At 44.4% G+C, this 18329-nt stretch overlaps 1 protein-coding gene across 1 annotated transcript in view; it reads right to left on the bottom strand.

The window, feature by feature from the left end:
- Positions 1 to 7526: 7526 nt before the first annotated feature.
- The window catches only part of LOC119448816 (uncharacterized), a 46432-nt gene continuing 35629 nt past the window's right edge, over positions 7527 to 18329 (bottom strand). Inside the window, exon 4 of the mRNA XM_037712031.2 lies at positions 7527 to 7586. Within this exon, the coding sequence (XP_037567959.2) occupies positions 7527 to 7586 (60 nt within the window). The remainder of the gene's footprint in view (positions 7587 to 18329) is intronic.

The following is an 18329-nucleotide window of genomic DNA, read 5'->3' as shown; positions in this document are numbered from 1 at the left end:
CTCCATGTAATACCCTCATAATGAGGGCCTTTGGGGGTATTTTGAATAAATAAATAAATAAATAAATAAATAAATAAATAAATAAATAAATAAATAAATAAATAAATAAATAAATAAATAAATAAAGTATATTTGCTCTCACTCCTCATGCATGAGACTTGTTTCGCTTTTTCAGGCACAAGTATAAATCCATATCACTAACAGTACGTGAAACATATCCGCCTGCAAACAAGCGAGAACAATGTTAGACCGTTGTGGATAGTTTGAATATTAGGTACGGTCGAGCATTTCGACAACTGCGTTTGCGGCGCACAAATCATGCGCGATGTAGACCTTGGAGGCGAATTCTTCGCAACCTTCGTTTATATAGGGGCAGCTCTGGCCAGATATACCGAGACAGGACAGGTTACTGCAACAACACTTACGCTACGTCTGGTTGCGTTGCGGCAAAACGTTTCCGCTTGCGAGGGCGTGGCCGACAAACTTGTAGTGCGCAGGCCGGTTCGCTGCCGAGTTGCACGAAGCAATGTAACAGGAGAAAAAAAAAAGCGCGGTACACATTTGGTGATCCCTTTAATGATAACGACTGAAAGTGCGCACCATGCGGAAGCCTACGAAATGAACTCGACCTTGATTCTTTGAAGGTTACGCATCGTAACGTTGCGTTGCTGCGCTGAGCAGAAATAAAAGCCGCAATTAGCTTACCTTTGTTGCAATATGTGTAATGTCGGTGTACTTCAGGAGACCTTCTCTCGGACTTCCTATCGATTTAATGATTTTCCCAGGATTATGGCTAATGATTACATCTTTAGTACTTAACACTTCCCATTGTTAAATAAACCTCGTGATCCACTGCCCACGTAGAGGTAACACTAAGCATTATAACTGTGACATTTAACTTCCGACATTACGTACACGTACACTAAAGGTAACGCTGCACGAACTGAAATGTTACTCAGAAATTATTAGCAATTCTATCATACCCGCCGTGGTTGCTTAGTGGCCATGGTGTCGGGCTGCTAAGCACGAGGTCGCGGGATCGAATCCCGGCCACGGCGGCCACATTTCTATGGGGGCGAGATGCGAAAACACCCGTGTACTCAGATTTAGGTGCACCTAAATTGGTGCGCCTCGTAATCAAATTGTGGTTTCGGCACGTAAAAAAAAGCAATTCTATCGTAGGCGTGTATATTTCTAGATATAGTAAGTGACACATTCCTTAAGATGTTATTACCATGTATGGGTATAAAAAATTGTAAAATTACGCGCCTGTATTGTAAGTTATCGTGTTTGGAGTGCACTCCAGCTGTTTGTGCACTACAGTAAAACGTAATACGATGCGAGAGACATCGTCTGACGAACGCAAAGCAGAGTTCTGTTGATCCCCCTGCGGGTTCATTCACCCTTTTATTTCCACCGTGTTAGGATATTAGTTTCCGTGTCGACAACATCACTGACGACATAGCACTTTCGACACGCCCTTAGGTAGACTTCCCATGCGATTGATAAGAATGTTCTTTTAATTGAAATAGAACTAACACAAGAGTTAGTCCCTTTAGACGCCAAGTTTATTGCGGCGTTGGAAGTTGATAGGTCTACAAATACGAGTGGGTGATTTGTAAACCGTGTTTTTCTGCGAACACTTTAAAGAATTCTGAAAAATTGACCGTGGCAGATAGTCTAGTCTTTCAGCTGGTCTACTCGAAGAGGCGGACATTACTTGGGCAATAAATTGAAAGGCATATTCGATGAAATAACTAAGATGCACTAATTAAGTTTTTAACTAATTACCTTATGGCGCATATTGCAATTTACAAATTCAAGGCGTGGCGTTCGGAAGGCGTATCCACTTGGAACAAGTTCTCAGGATGACACCAGTTTCGAGATATTAATTCCTGAACTTAGCGAAGAAATACATTGGCGGTCCAGTTGATCTTGTGCTTCAATGCATAAAAGGACGATTTGTTAAGAAAGTATAAGTGGAACGACAGTGCATTTTTACCGCAAATTTGACGATGCATATCTCGAGAATGATGTCATCTGTACAATTTATTTCACGTGGATATGCCTTACAGTTTCACCGGCTACAATTTGTGAAGTCAATATGTGCCACAAGGTAATCAGTTAAAAATGTAATTAGCGCATTTTTAATATAAGTCAGTTATGCATTTTAATTTATCATGCAAGTGATGTCCGCCTCTTCGAGTAGACCAGCTCAAGGACTAGAATTGTCTTATCTGCCACAGGCGATTTTTAAGAATTTTTCAAAGTGTGCGCTAAAACACCTGGTATATGTAGATACATATTACATCATGAAGCTGACATACTTATTGTCAGCTTCAGTGTGAGTGTCCACGGTCGTGTTAATATGGGGTCTTGGTGTTTCACTTGTATATGTACATTGTTGTATGGTACGTTTCTGATCTCAACGTCAATCGAAAAAAAAAGAACATGTAGCTAGACATTTCCACCAAATGTCTCGATGTTGAATTGTTTTCAGCAAAATATTCCTTTTCTTCTTTATCTTCATTTTAAGGTCATTGGGGTCTCTGTAATTCTCTTGTATATGCATATTGCGACGTGCTATTCAAAGACGATGATGATCCGCTCGCTTGTATTTAGTGGGACGTACCCACAAGCGGTCGCAAGCTGATCTGAAGACGACGTGCCTTGTTTTGGTGTTGGCTGAGGTTCATGTTGGCCAGTGCTTGCTACCCTTTGTAAATGCATCGTGTAAATTGTTTACCTACTGTGGTTCCACGTAACAATATTATTACGTGACAGGGTTCTGGTCTTAACACCAGTCTTTCTGAAAAAAAAAAGAATTCAAGGATTTTCACCGAATGTTTTTGTTTTTTGTTTCTAAGTTCAGCTGAAAATATGGCGTTTATTAATAATATGTCATTTTCGTTACTAAGTGAAAAAGAAACAAAGAGGTGGCTGTCGCTTTCATAAGGCGGGACAGCACGTTTTATTTAATTTATTTTGAGCAAAGCCAAGCAAAAAATGCACTAACTGTAATCAAAGTTCATTCTTCAAACTAACACCTACACGAACTTACTGACACAACATCGCTTTTTGTCTCACAGTTTCCTTTCTGTTGTCATACTCAGTTCTGATAAGAATATGAGTGTTTGATTGTGAACAGAGTAAGCTAGAACAATTTGTGCTACCACACTTTTAGGTATTGAACCATATACGGTTTAGTTCCAGAACAGCTGCACTTATTTATCACAATACCCCGCAAATGCATGTTGGGGCACATCGATAGTTGACCGACGCACTAAATTATGTCAATATAGAAGCAGACGCTCACGTGCGCTGTTGAGACATAAATAGATAGGAAAAGGCGGTGGTGAATAGTTCGTTATTTTCATTTAAGCTATAACAAGTAAATATGGTAGTCGCGTTATCGGTGGAATTTCTAGATCACCGAGAGGGTGAGACCACGGCACCTCTGTCACTGTTGACTGCACGGAAACACGCCATCTCGAAAAAAAAAACCCATTACCACCGGATGATAACTCGTTATTTTGTTACTACGTCCACATCGTGTTAAACAGCTTTGTATTTATATACATTACTCTCGAGCCCAAGGAGTGGGCGGTGAAAACTCAATTTAGAAGTTTTTTTCATCTCATGCTCACACTTCGCGGCATAAGCACTTTTAACGTATTATGGGTGGAGTATGCGGGTATCGAATGAAACGCTGTTAACACGACGGCATCTTAAGCGCATAGATGGCCAAATAGTTCGAGTGATATTAACATGGTATTTTATTATTTGCTTGCAGTTGCCATCGCAAGTGCACAGACCGTTGACGACAACAAAATCTTGGTATCAGCCGCATGGTTATGCGAGGTAAGTAAAGTCGCAAGCTGGCGAGTTTCTATGCCCGCTAGCTGCACGGTTACGTGTGCTCGAACCACAAAATGACCACAAGAGCTCGAAAACAGTCACTCCATGTGATAGCTCTTATTCATAGGGGCAATGACGCGAACTGTGTTTACCGTGTTTACAGGTGGGAAGGCTGTTCGGGCAGTACATAGCGTTTACTGGATGAATCAACCAGGTCTAATATAAAACTCACCTCTTCCTCTTCTCGGGAAATGGTTTATTCGGTTGTAAGTTTGCGAGTCAGAGTAATGATCAAGCCATTATTGCTGTATTTCTGAACATTAATTTCTATTACGCTACAATGGCGCCTATATTGTGTTGTGCAAAAAGCGCACCTAAAACGCAAGTTCAGAGTTTGGAAAGTACATGTGCTTGAAGTGCAATCAGGAAATCACGTGTTAGCGTCGTGCAGTCGTTGACTGTGCAACTTTGTAACATTTTTTTTGTTACCGATGAACTTCCTTATTTTCGCGAGATTTCAATGCAGCAAATCTGGGACCAAGAAAGAAAGCCTCAGTTGGTACAGATATGCTTCTCTACCTCTATCTTTTTTTTAATTTGTCTTTGTTGCATTGCGAATGCGAATGGGCAAAGACAAATACACGCTAGCTTGTGCTAATCAAAGTGGTTTTTATTAAACATGTGCGGTTTTTGTGGCCGTGTGATCAGTATGATAGAGTCACTTTAGTAATAGGTTTTTGTATGCCTAAAGGCCACTTTTATTTTGCTCTCACGAAAACAAGGGTTCTAAGACGTATAAAACTAAGGGACAGTAAAGCGGACAAGTTGAGTGCTGATCAAAGAAACTTAATAGAATTACAAAAACCAGCGTTTGTTTTGTGTGCGGCTGCTGCCACTTTTTTTTTTTTTGAAACCGCAGTAAGGCTTGCGGTAGATGTATTTGACTTTTGTAGATAAAACCTTTCAGTTATTGATGAACCGGGGCAAATTCTTAGTGCGTTTGTCTCGGACAAAATCGCACTCCAATGATGCTTAATGACATGTGGCAGCATTGCGGGACAAAGTTTCCACAGGTTAGGCTGCACTAGTTTTAGTTTGTTTTGGTGGCACTTGCTTGAGTGGGTGGTTTCTGTTTAGCTAAGAGAGAGAAATAGAGGAAATGACAGGCAGGAAGGTGTTACGACACCGGGTACTCGTTCCTCGTTGTTTGCCGTCCGGCGTTACTTAAATGGTAGTGGCCCTAGCTAGACATGCCATGGGCATCAATAAATCAGGCGAATGGGCAGAAATGATGACATTGCGTTGTGAAAACTTTAACGGTTTATTTAGAGCATGGTTACGGATTGAGGTGTGAAGAGTGAGTAAAAAGGTACATGGAAGGTTTCTTAAATAGCCCCAATGGAACAATAGAAGCAGCCCTCGGACCTCGAGCAGGTTAAATGCTTTAACGAAAGGAGGCACCGTGTTCCTTCTGAATCGCCACCGTGGCGAACGTGCCAAGTATTTTCCCTTCTCGGCGAGGAGGTGGCAAGTCTTCATTTCCATGCAAGAAGGTTATTCTCTTGCGCCAGGTGGGCACAATGTTTGTTCAGCGTAGCATTTCACTTCTCCTCACAAAGAGTAATTGATGTCAGCATCGCTTCCCAGTGTCGCTTCATTTCACGGTGCTTTAAGTGAAGCGGCGCGTACTTCTATCTTATGTCTTGTAATTGTCACCCCCCAATGATACATTGGTCGATAGGAAATAAATCGACAGGAATTCAAAGGCGATCGCAGAGGTCCGTCGTCTTCACAAAGTGGAGCAGGGATCTTGTAGCTCGAATAGTGGATGACGGCCGCGGCTATGGTCTATGGATTTTTTATTCTGTGAATACCCTATCATCCAGTCGGTTGAAATCTTAACGCAATGTCTCGCTTTCATTGGTGAAAAAGGGATAGTATATCAGGACACGTTGCACGGTTTCGTCGCAATCACAAACGCTGCACGAATCATGAAATTCGTGCACTATTCATGGAATCCACTGAAATGTGCCAATAGGCGACGGCACTTCCTTGACCCTTCACTGCGTCTTCAACTACCCCCTATCCTACGTCGATGCATGCAACGTTATTCTAACGCTTGTTATTAGGCGTCGCTTTTACGAGCGCCTATTTTTTCCGTATAGGCTGATTAGCTAAGCATTTTTGTCTGCTTTGACGGCTATTTGAAGCTATCAGCAGACAGACAACTGTTTCACTTGCCGTTAGAGATAAATGGCGGAACAATATACTGAATATATAATGTAGTGCTGTTCCGTATTTGCCACAAGAAAGCGTAAATGCGAATAATAAATTATTTAGTGAATGCGCCTCAAATCATAAAATGTTGGCCTAGTTTACCAAATTTTTTTCTACTCGCGCGCTACCTACTGCCCATCAACTTTCGTCAGTCGAGAAACCAAGATAACACGAATTCATGTATCTAAAAAAAGAAAGAAACACGTGGCTCGAACATGTATCCCCTTGAAATCTGTCCTCGACTAGGCATTTTATGATGAATTCGCACGAATTCGGTCAGCAAGCCGTGTCTACAGTCTCTCCCGTGCCTCTTTCACAAAACAAAAAAGATATGCCAGGAGAGAGAGAGAGAAAGAAGGAAAGACAAGGAGGGTAGCCAGTGTGAATACCGGCTTGCTACCCTGTACTGGGGAAAGGGGCAAAGGGAATAAAAGGTGATTGAAGAAAAGCAAAAAAAAAAAAAACAAAAAAAAACATTGAAGGAGTTTGCTACTCGCAAGGGGTGTATATCCTTGGTTTTCGGAAACATCAGTCAATGCTAAAGGTATCGCTTTTTATAGTGGGCAATTGTCAGATCGTGCACGTTAACTTTTGACATTTCTGGCGAATTTGGATGGAACTGGAGAAGGAGTGTTCACACAGAAGCTCTACATGTACGCTCCAAGCACGTCGTTAGAATCTTGAGTTTTATGCTAGTGGGAGACTTATGATGGTCAGAACGAGCGTTAAGGTATCCTATATACAAGCGATAGAAAAAGTTATTATACTCAAATAAAAATTTCTTCTCATACGTATCGTATTCATTTTTATCCCTGACTGTGTGGCACTTCCTGAAGTAAATTGGGGCAGCCTTAACGGCGGTACAAGAAATCCTGAATGCTCCACGAGAACTTCTTGGTAAGACACAGTGCTGTGAATTCTCTGCATGCAACAGTATAAAAGTTATTCGTTCAGTGACATCTGCATGCACTACTGTGAATAATTCGAGTGGTCAGTTCAATTGCAAACTGAAGTTGCAATTGAAGTCTAGGGGAATGCAGGCATCGAAAAATTGATGACCGGCTTACTGGCTCCCCGCAGCGAAACCACACATTTTAAGGACCGTAGCTGCAAAACTACGTGCATAAAATAAATATAAAAGAGCCACATTTACAAAGATATAATTACACGTCCGACTGAATTGAAATAGTGTTTCTTTTTGTTATTTCTGTTCATAACTGATTTTTTTTATCTGACATACTTAATTTGAAAAAGTTAGGCTTGAAAATTAGCGTACACGCCTAATTCTGTGGCAACCTACCCTGCATATATGGATAATATATACAGGGTATTTTGCATTGCAGAGAGACCACTTGTCTTATTGATTAACTAGTGGGCTGGAATAGAAATCATCACACCTGTGTCTTGTGTAATTGCAGGGCCTGGAGTGCCCCGAAGGCAAAGAGTGCACACTGGAGCAGCCCCAGTGCACATCAGAAGACTGTTCCCTCAAGCCATCATGTAAGCTTGATTGCTTTGTTCACCTTACTTCATTTGGGGCTTGTATAGTGTCCCGTTATCTGTTTAGGGACGTTAGATCTTCCGCAAAATAAGATTGCTGCTATCGTTTTTTGATAGATAACAACAAAGAATTAGTGACTTTTAACACTCTTAGACGAAGCGGGGTTCTATGTTTTAGCACAATTTGCGTGCCGTATGGCACCTTCTTCGACTAGCAGTAAAATAATTTACTCATACCTGTGCAAGCGTTTAGTAAACCACACAGCTAGACAGCGAATATTCTTTTCTTGAGATTCTTTCGTCGTGTCTTATTCTCAATTCCTTGATGTCAATAAGCTATCATGTAAATAGTTGACGGTTGTGATCCGCGTTCGGCAGCTCACGTGTATATGTCAGTAGCGGCAGCACGGTGACATCCAGTGAGCAGCGACTGATTCATATTGAAGAAGCCATGGGCTTCCAAGGTACCCGGTGTGGAGTGAAGTGCCACCCTGGAGATTTCGGGGGCCACGTCGCAGCTGTCTGTATCAGTTTGTCAGGCACTTTACGAGCGGCGTTATCAGTTTCATAATAAATTGCTCGCTTTTCGCACGATGAAAGCAGGTTCGAATCCTGGCTGGAGTTAAAATTTCTTCAGCGAGCGGGTGATTTCACGGTTCCAGCCACTTTGCATCCATGTTCCGACGAGGCTTAAGCAGCCACTGCCCGCAAACGTCTCCCCTCGGGCAGCTGCGAATAACTGCAGTGCATTCCTTGAGAAAATGATTTGGAGATTTCGCCGGCGAAATTAGTCTGAAGTGTGCGGGGTAAGCTGTGTCATCCCCACATTAATTAGTCCACTTGTTGGATTTTGTCACTGTTCACGAACGCCTTGCATACCTGAAATGAAGCGTTAACAGCGCACAATGTATTCAGCGATGATGGAAGTACGAGGTCTGTTAGAAAAAATTCCGACCTTTGGCCGAAGAAAAAAAAAAAACTGGCAGAACTGGAGCGTTCGAAACCCAATCACCCTCAAATTAGTCTCCTTGGGACTCCACACACTTTTCCCAGTGGTGCTGCCTTTGTTGGAAGCATTCCGAGAAGGCCTTTTTCGGAATGGAGTTTAGCTCAGCTGTCGCTGCAGCCATAATGTCCTCTCTTGTCTGAAATCGCGCTTCTTTCAATATCCTCTTGATTTTGGGAAACAGCCAGAAGTCGCAGGGGGCCATATCAGGAGAGTAAGGAGCCTGTTGAACTACAGGAGTCTGCTTTTTCGCTAAAAGAGTCTGAATCAAGTGCGAGGAATCTGCAGGAGCATTGCCGTGATGGATGCAGCCAAGTTCCTGTTGCCCACAACTCCGGTCTCTTACGCTGCACAGCATCACGTAGGCGACGGAGGACATCCCTGTAGTATTCTTTGGTGATTGTTTGACTCTGTGGTGCGTACTCGTGGTGTACCACACCGCGGGAGTCTAATAAAGCAGTCAACATCACTTTGACGCTGCTGCGCACTTGGCGAGCCTTCGTTGGTCTTGGTGACGTGGAATGCTTCCACTGTGACGACTGGGATTTGGTTTCCGGGTCGCACCCATACACCCAAGACTCGTCGCTAGTGATTATGGTGTTCATGCAGTCGGGGTCACTGTTTGTGGAATCTAGCATGTCCTGTGAGACTTCAACACGAAGTTGCTTTTGCTCCACCATGAGCAGCTTCGGCATGAATTTTGCTGCAACTCTCTTCATGGCCAAATCTTCGGTCATATGGAATGTGCGAAAAAAGTGCTGATGCCCACTTCTTCCGCAATTTCTCGGATAGTCAAACGATGGTCCCGCATCACGACAGCGTTCACTTCGGCAATGACCTGGTCATTTCGGTCATTTCGGCATGTTGATTGCCGACCAGAGCGTGGCTCGCTCTCCACCGATGTGCGGCCATCTTTAAACCGGTTGTAATCCTCCTTATTCTGTGTGCTGCTCATAGCATCGTCACCGAAAGCCGTCTGAATCTTCCGAATGGTTTCCACTTGGCTGTCGCCCAGTTTCTGGCAAAATTTGGTGGAGTAGCGCTGCTCCAGTCACTCCGCCATTTTCCTTGCAATAAAAAAACCGACAAGAGCACTGCGCACTACCTCACTCAAACGCTGCGTCCCCGCGACTGACGCTATCGGCAGGCAGGAAAAAATTCGCGCCTGCGCACGAAAGTTCAAGGTCGACTGATGCAAGCGCGCTTGTTTCATATCCATCAGGTGTTCGCAAAAAAAATAAGGTCGGATACTTTTCTAACAGACCTCGTATATACTGGCATTCTCGTAGGATGAAATACAACAGGCAGTGTGGGCATTTTTTTTTTGGAAAAAGTCATTCATGAGCTAGTGTAGATCAGCGGTAGACGATGAAGTTTCACTCTGACGTGACACTAGAAAGAAAAAAGAATAAGTAGATTCAGTGTAGATGAGCTGTGAACCATTACATTTGATAACAGTGTCGTTTGAATGAAGAAGCCCATGAAGTTGAAGATGGAAAGGACCACCAGGACCAGGAAACCTTTATGTTTACAACGTGGTGCACAAGCCCATAGTATGATCAGAAATTGCCTAAAATACTCAAGCGCGCTGTAAAAAAATGTACCAAAGTAAGTAAACGCACAGTCCGGATAACAGTGACACAATGTCAAAAAAAGTTACATACAAAATACTTGGGTAGTGCCCCCGGTGTAGTTGGTGAGATGGCACTCGAGTAAGTCGCGGTCGCATCCATTTGCGTGGTAGACTTCCCCATTTGTTTCAGATTTGCTTCTTATTTTCGGCATGCAGATTCACGGCGAGCTGCCCGCGAGAATTCACAACGCATCGCACAAGGTGCTTCCACGCATTAGGCGCGTGTCCCTCGACAGGTTGTCGCAAACAGACAGAGCAGCGAGACGCTGTACTTACACACGCGATGCGGATGGTTCACTGTCCGTAATTTTTATTGTAATAGCAATTATAAGGACACTCAAAGCGGATTTCTGCCGTCGCCGTCGCCGTGAGGTTCCGTATGAGGTAAAACGGCGATGAAATCGTCGCCGCGCGCCGTATGCTGTATGTGCGTATGAAAGCGCGCGAGGGACGCGTGCTTTCACAGGGAGCGAACGCACGGCGGAGAGCAAACGGAACTTCTTCCGTCGCGCGAAAGGCCGTGAGGAGACGGGAGGGAGGGAGAGGAGGCGACGTTTAGCTGGGGCACCAAATGCGTATTTATATAAAACGTTGCGAGGCCAGAAGGTGGTAGAGACTTCCGAAGCTGCTCGACGAATGCCCTATTCTGATCTCGTCGAAAACCTCCGAGCCGCTTCCAGAGGCACCAGCAACACTCACCAACGCCGCGCGCATTCGGTGCGAACGCGGGCAAAACGGCGACCGCGTCGACAACAGTTCTTCGCGTTGCTGGTGCTGCTGCATGTCCAAGTTTATGCAGCTGATAAAACTACTATCCTTACTCCATATTGCTCTCTACTAATTTGCTATCGCAATTGATGCTTCGCCTTACAGGTGAAACTACGACATTTTTTGTTCTCTCCCAAGTATCGACTCCGCGAAGCATGTCGGTCAGGAACCAGAGAGTTGCCGCGTGGAAAAAGATGACACCGTCATGACACGGAGCAGCATATATATAGACATGTGGGCATTCGATTTTCGATATTAATATCTTAAACTGAGCAAGCTGGTACGGATTCCTACATAATTTCCTATATTAATTACTACAGGGGACTTTGGCGGTGCAGGGGACTCGCGCCGCAAGATGAACGGGCTGTAATCACGGCTAAATTGCATCGCAAGTGCTTGGTTGTTATACACGTAACTGCATTGGCATGCCACATGGCCCTGCGATGACTTATACTAGCGTTAACATAGCAAGTGGAGAGATGCGTAGACGTCATGACGCAAGGACGGTGAATAAATTCCGTGTTTTACACAAGTTTTAGACAAAGAGATCTTTTAAAACATACCTGGTTTTACCCTACGGTGGCCCAAAGATACGTATGAATTAGCGTGAAAGGCGCCCCTTTTCTAAACTAGTTACCGAGAAGCATAACCATAAATACTGCGTTATCTGTTTCAGCCCTTGGAAATCATGATATTAGGATAGAAAGCCTCCGCATAAAGTAAAGTACAAGAGAACGCTTTTTTGATTGCATCATCATTGCAATGGTGGTGAAGTGCAAAATCTAAGTTCTGTTAGACGACCTGAGCTGCTACGAAGGTCGCGCTTACATTACTTCGAGTTGGTATTACAGAATGAGGCGTGCAACGGTAGTCCATTGTTGTTGACAACTTTTTATGCTATGTGTACAATACTGCCTTTTACTCCCATAGGCATCCACTTGTTTTTACAGTGAAGCTGTTATAGGCTAGGTTCCAGGATATCGCGTCCGGCAACAGACCGGAAGTAGACGCGTCGAGCCACGTTGTCGCGTCGTACGAAAACGTCGGGATGGCGGCGTTTTAAAACTTCGCGATTGTAAACCATGATGATTATGATGATTTAATGGCATCCCCTTTGAAACGGGGCGGCGACAAATAGTCACCAAGCCTGCTTGATTTAATCAGGTATACTATACCTGTTCTTTATCTAGCATTTTTGTATACCTCTCGTTAATTTTCTTATATTTCTTCCCCAAAAGTTTACCCTGTACCGCTACCTATGGTTTTTAGAGACCAGGTCGTATCATTTTCTTCCCTGCTTTTTTTTCCACCAGTACTCTAATCGTCTCTTGCTTATCTCTACGGCTGATCGGTTGATGTTTCCTTCCACTTTAAACCCAAGCGCCTCTGGAAGTTGTTCGTTAAATACAGTTCTCGCTGGGTGAACCTCGTCGCATTCCTTTAGGATGTGATGAGTGGTACTGCAGCATACGAATGCCTCATCTAGTTCAGAATATTTGCTCCGGTATGTTTTGGTCCTTAGGCAACCGGGTCGAGCCTCAAATAGGCACTGCCCTTTGTGTTATCGTACAAATTTTCCCTTGTAATTTCTTTTTTCTCATTCTTGTAAATGTCCATGGTCCTTTTTAGTTTCCCTTCTTTGCATCTAATTCACTGTTTCCATTTCTCTCACTTTCTTTCTGATGACTCCTGGTTGCCTATTTACAGTTTCGATTATCCTGTACTTGGTTGCCAACTTCCTTGACCTGTTCCTCCATTCTGTGTCCACGCTTTTCATGTACAGATACTCGTGCACTTTAGCCGCCCATTTATTTTCATCCTTGTTCCTGAGCCTTTCTTGAAAACTAATTTTGCTCTCTGCTTCTCTGACTTCAAAAGAGTCACTCATGTCTCTCTGCACTGCCTCATTTATGGTTTTACCGTGGGCTCCCAAAGCCAACCGGCCTACAGATCCTTGGTTAACTTCCAACCCGGACAAGATATCGGACTTTAAGCATAGAATGACATTTGCGAACGTTAGCGCTGGCACCATTACTCCTTTCCAGATTCCACGCACCACTTCATACTTATTGTGGCCCCACAGTGCTCTGTGTTTATTTATTGCTGCATTCCGTTTCCCTTTTATTTTCAGATTATCTTGGTGGTTGCTTGAGTAATTCTTTCCTTCGTTTATGTGTACGCCGAGGTACTTATATTGCTTGACTATGGGTATGACTTGCTGTTGAATTGACACCACGTAGTTACTCGTCTCTTCATTAATGATCGTAACTCCGGATTTCTCTGTGCTAAACCTCATGCCTAGATTTGGTGTAGCGTTGCCACACATATTTGCAAGTATCTTTAAATCTTTTTTGTTGTCCGCTAGTAGCAGAAGGTCGTCTGCGTACATCAGTACAGGAACCTTGTGTTGCACCATTTGTCCATTACACATGTAGGATAAACCAAACCCTCATTTGCTGTTTTCCAGTCTTTGTATACCCTTAACGCTAAGCGTGAACAACAATGGAGATAGAGGACATGGTTGCTTCAATCCTTGGTGAATTCCCACCATTTAATTACCTTTTCGACCTTCCCATTCAACTCGTACTTGGTTGTCTCTATGTATCTCTCTCAGAAGCTCCGCGAAATCGTCATCTATGCCTTCGTGCTTAAGAATATCCCATAAAAATTCCCTGTCTACGTTGTCATAAGCTACTTTAATATCTAGAAATGCTATCGATAAAGGTCGTTTCTGAGCTACTGAAATCTTAATGCACTGAGTTAGTACAAACATATTATCCTCTAAGCGTCTGCCTGGCCTGAACCCGTTCTGTAGTTCCCCCAATACAACGTTTCTCTCCGCCCACTTCGACAATTCTAATTTGATGGCTTGCATTGTCATTCTATATATCACCGACGCTACTGTAACTGGCCTGTACGAGCTCGTCTTATCCTTATCTGCTTTGCCTTTGTAGATCAGGATGGCGGCGTTTTTAAACTTCGGGGTCGTAAAACAATTTCTAGGGAGCCTACATGCAAGCGCTGTGACGTAGCTTACACTGGCGGCCACGTGCACGCGAACCGTCCATGTGGCCCCGATCCCGCAAACTTGGAACGTTTCACTGAAGCAACGGTAAATCACCGCATACACTGGTTCGCTGGTCATCTACCTTCACAGAGTACAATAACACTGAATTTTCTCGTCAGAAGCGCACCCAAGTGCGATGTGATTTGTTATTCTAAATAAGGAGTTCTGAAAGGGCGCAGACGGCACTTTCAATACACATGCGCCCGTCATTGCTGCCAACTAGTTCCTAAATACCATCGACTTCAGTTAATTCAACCTCGATTGTTTCGGCTTTTGACTTAATTAGTGCGCAATGGCAAGTACCGGGGAGAAACCATATATGGCTGTGGAACGAAAACTTGGTTAGTTCGAACGGGAAAGCATGCTGCTGCGGTTAATTCTGTCGAGAACCGAGCCGTCGCAGCGGAGCGCCAGAGCAAGAGCAGCAGCTCAGCAGGTTTTCAGAACGGACTAGCGTGGGCCGTGCTAGTCCGTTCTGAAAACCGTGGTTCACGGTTTTCAGAACGGAAAAAGAAGATGACAGCATTGCGACAGAATCACAGGAAGTCCAGGAAGTTTGGTGTGACGCTGGATTTCTTGAAATTATGCCGCACTACGCTACGAATGTCTACGTTTCTGCTGTTAGAAAAAAATGCATGTTCTTCCCCAGACATTCGTTATCAACTACTGATTGCGTCTTATGGCCTGATGTTGTGTCGTTCATCGCCAGACAGATTATTCGAGTGCATAACTTGACGATATTAGCAGCCGTCAGTCATCCACCGAGTGACTGCGCAGCTCTTCCCAGGCCCGCGCACTAAGAGCACTTACATCATTGTGCGAACAGCGCTGCGGAGAAGAGTCGAATTACCCCACGCTACCGGTGGAGGAGCCTTCACGGCAGGCGAGATCGCTCCAAGGAAGATTGAGCGGTCGTGCTTTGACGATAGCGTAAGGCTGAATATTGGGAGCGTGATTCCTGCACTAAACTAAGTCTTGCATTTATTCCATATTTTAGCATAAAAAACATACGTTTCAAATAGAGTTTCTTACAACCTCGACAGTTAGGCATGATTCGCTTAAATGTCGAAGCAGTGGTCACATAAAATTCTTGCAACTGGACGGAGTAACAACGGGGGTTATAGAACGATGGGTTGTAAGGAACGTCCCCGTATATCCGTCTGTTTAGAAAAAAAAAGCAATATGTGGTATTACTTAGGGAGCCTACATTCAAGCGCTGTTATCACTTCTCTTTCTGCACATTCCTTAGGCACCGCGCATCCAGGACGCTTTGAAAGAATACTGCAGCAGTCCAAGAGAATCAAAGGAAGTGGAAGCAATTTATCGTGCACATTTCGCGTGCCTGTACTCTGCGAAAGCATATACCACAGAGGCCGATTTCGACGCCAAGGTCACCGCATTCTGCGCTGACTTTCTAAGGCTATGCGCCGAGACGACGTCAAAGCTTCAATAACCACTCATTGAAGAAATTCGTCGGCCCTTCCACTCCGTGCAGGTGGTTAACCAGCGAAGCTGAAACGTGCGGCCCCGGTGTTTATCACTGGGTTAATCCCGAGGGTTCATTAAAGTAGTTCTCAATTGGGAGGTTACACACACGTTTGGCTGTGACGGAGAGACTGACGTCACTGACTGTATGCCCGCAGTCCGCCGTTGTCTCGAATTTTCTCGGCGGCATGGTTAGCTGCATTCGCCCGCCCATTGCCGCTTGCGATTCTTCGAAATTAAATTGCTTCAAAATTAAATCTGTCCATTACGGTAAGACAATGAAAGACTCATACCCCCTTAAGCAATGGCGTATACCCCCGTAAACGCGGCCTGCCCATTACGACGACAGAAGTGAAATTCTACGCTGGAAGGATTAGTCGCAACGCAGCCAGCTGTGGAAGCAGACGACGACGACGAACTCGGCAGAAGTAGCACGAGCTGCGGGCGCTGCGTACACTTCTTCATGCATATAAAACCCCGCTTTAAAGGGCGCGTTGGATGAACAGACAGAGAGAGAGAGATTGTGGTTGTGAAGATGAAGAGCAAGATGAAGAGGCGACAGTGGCTGACAAAGCGCGTTCATCATCTCATGGACGTGGCGGCAGTCCTCGGCGCAACAGGAGGCGTGTCAACAGGAGGAGCTATCGGATCAACGACATCATACATGGCTCAAGGCACATCAGCGTTGTCTAAGCAGGAATGACTGAGTGTTGCATCAACCGCGCTTCACGATAATGCACCATTAAGATCCAGCTACGGCGAACGGGCTAGATTGCGATCGCTCTGTCGTTCTCATGGGAGACTTCAATTGTGCATGTAATCCATCTGACCGTGCTCAGTTAGTTATTAGGGGGGATAGGAGTGCTGAAGTACTAACATGCATCACTGATAACGCTGACCTTATTGATACCTGGACTTTTGCTAGGAGTTCGTACTCCTACGCATATTTCCAAGGCCATTCCCATGCTCGTCTGGATCGCATATATGTTTCTTCAGCACTCCTAAATTGCCAGATGTAATGTGAAGTGCAGCCTACTCGTATTTCATTCTCTTATCACTGCATGGTGATTGCCTGGTTTGGTGATAATGGTCGCACTAATTTCAAACCGAAGTGGAGACTATTGAAGCCTAATGTAAGCCTAATTAGCAATAAAGACTTCATATATTGTGTACGTTCATTGCTAACATCTTGCTTTTTTATGAATTTACACTCATTTGCAGCTTGGGAAATGTTTAAAATGGAAATTCAAGACACAACAATTGAAATTAGCTCTATCAGGTCGTATGTCAAAAAGTGAAATGAAAAAATGTTGCGAAAAAGTCTTTATAAGCTTTATGATCTGGAATGAGAAACGCCTGGCACATATATAAACGAAATCAGTAGCAGTAGTAGTTTATTGAGGAAAATGACGCTTATTTGTGCTGCACGGCGCAGCATCGAAACGAAATCACCCTTTTAACAGCGGAGTTGTTTAAGCCAGGCATAATGGGTCTGTTGAATCCAAAAAAAAAAAAAAAAAAAAAACCCTCGCCGAGCGAGAGCGTTGCCTAGCAACCACCTCGCGGAGTGGCGTGTGATTAGCCTCCTCTCCGTATCTTGTAAATGTTGCCTTGACATGGTACGTTAAGGAGAGGGAAGGAGAGTATGCACGTGGCGTGCGCTATGCTTGGGAGAGAGAAAGAGGAAATGAGAGAGAGTGAGAAAGAGAAAGAAATTGTAGCAGCACCAACGAGGCAACGCGCAGAATTGCTGCGACGCCATCCTCGTTTCCCCGCGTTCGCGCCGAACGCGAGCTGTGTCCGTGACTGCAGCAGGCGCCTCTGGCGTCGGCTAGGCAGTTTTCGACCAGCCACGCCCCAGCAAGTGTGGAAGTGCAGCTTGACCTTGACGTCACCGGGGAGATAAAGCTTGGAGCCTCCGCGACGGTGGCAGAACTCTCGTTGACACTGTGGCGAGTGCATGTAGCCTTGACATGGAACGACCAAAGAAGATACGGACACCCGCAAGAGAAGCCGCTCATTTTGAAGCGCGTCGCGCGGCCAAGCGAAAATTTGCGCGTCGGCGGCGTGCCGAATTGGAATGCCGTGCCTAGCAGCACTTAGCATTTCCTAGCAAAACTTAGCCAAGCCTAGTAAAACCTGTAAGAAGCTAGGTCGATCACCAGCTGCGTTGTTTATTCCAGCCTTGCGTGACCACTAGTGCAAACTGCCCACGTTTTTTTTTTGTATCCATCTTCAAAAACACGATGCTGAACGCTATAGAGGTGCTCGCACTCGCTCACGAACAACCCGCGCATTGCACTCAGAAGAACCAACGCGCCAGGCGCTACTTGATGAGCGTCTACATGCAAATTCCAAGCATATGACATATATGTATTCTAATGAATTTGAAGTTACTATACAACGCTGTTCTGCTCAACCTACACGCCATATCCTGATATTCTGACACATTTCGTCTCCCTAGTTAACCCTGTCTCAGAGGATGATGGTTCTGTTATTAGTGGGCCATTTAACCAACAAGAAATAGAACTTGCCATTGATCAGTTACCGTTTTCCAAAACACCAGGTCCTGATGGAATTTCCAGAAAATTTTATAAAGCCTTTAAATCTATATTAAGCCCTGTTTTACTTAATATATTTACTGCTAGTTTTGATGAAGAGTGCCTACGGCAATAATTTACCAAAAGTCATATTATCTTAATTAATCCCTAAAAGTAGCGACAAAGAAAAATTGT

This window comes from Dermacentor silvarum, chromosome 4 (genome assembly GCF_013339745.2).
Source record: "Dermacentor silvarum isolate Dsil-2018 chromosome 4, BIME_Dsil_1.4, whole genome shotgun sequence".
Classification (NCBI taxonomy): Eukaryota; Metazoa; Arthropoda; class Arachnida; order Ixodida; family Ixodidae; genus Dermacentor; species Dermacentor silvarum.
This window is presented reverse-complemented; position numbering and strand designations above follow the sequence as displayed.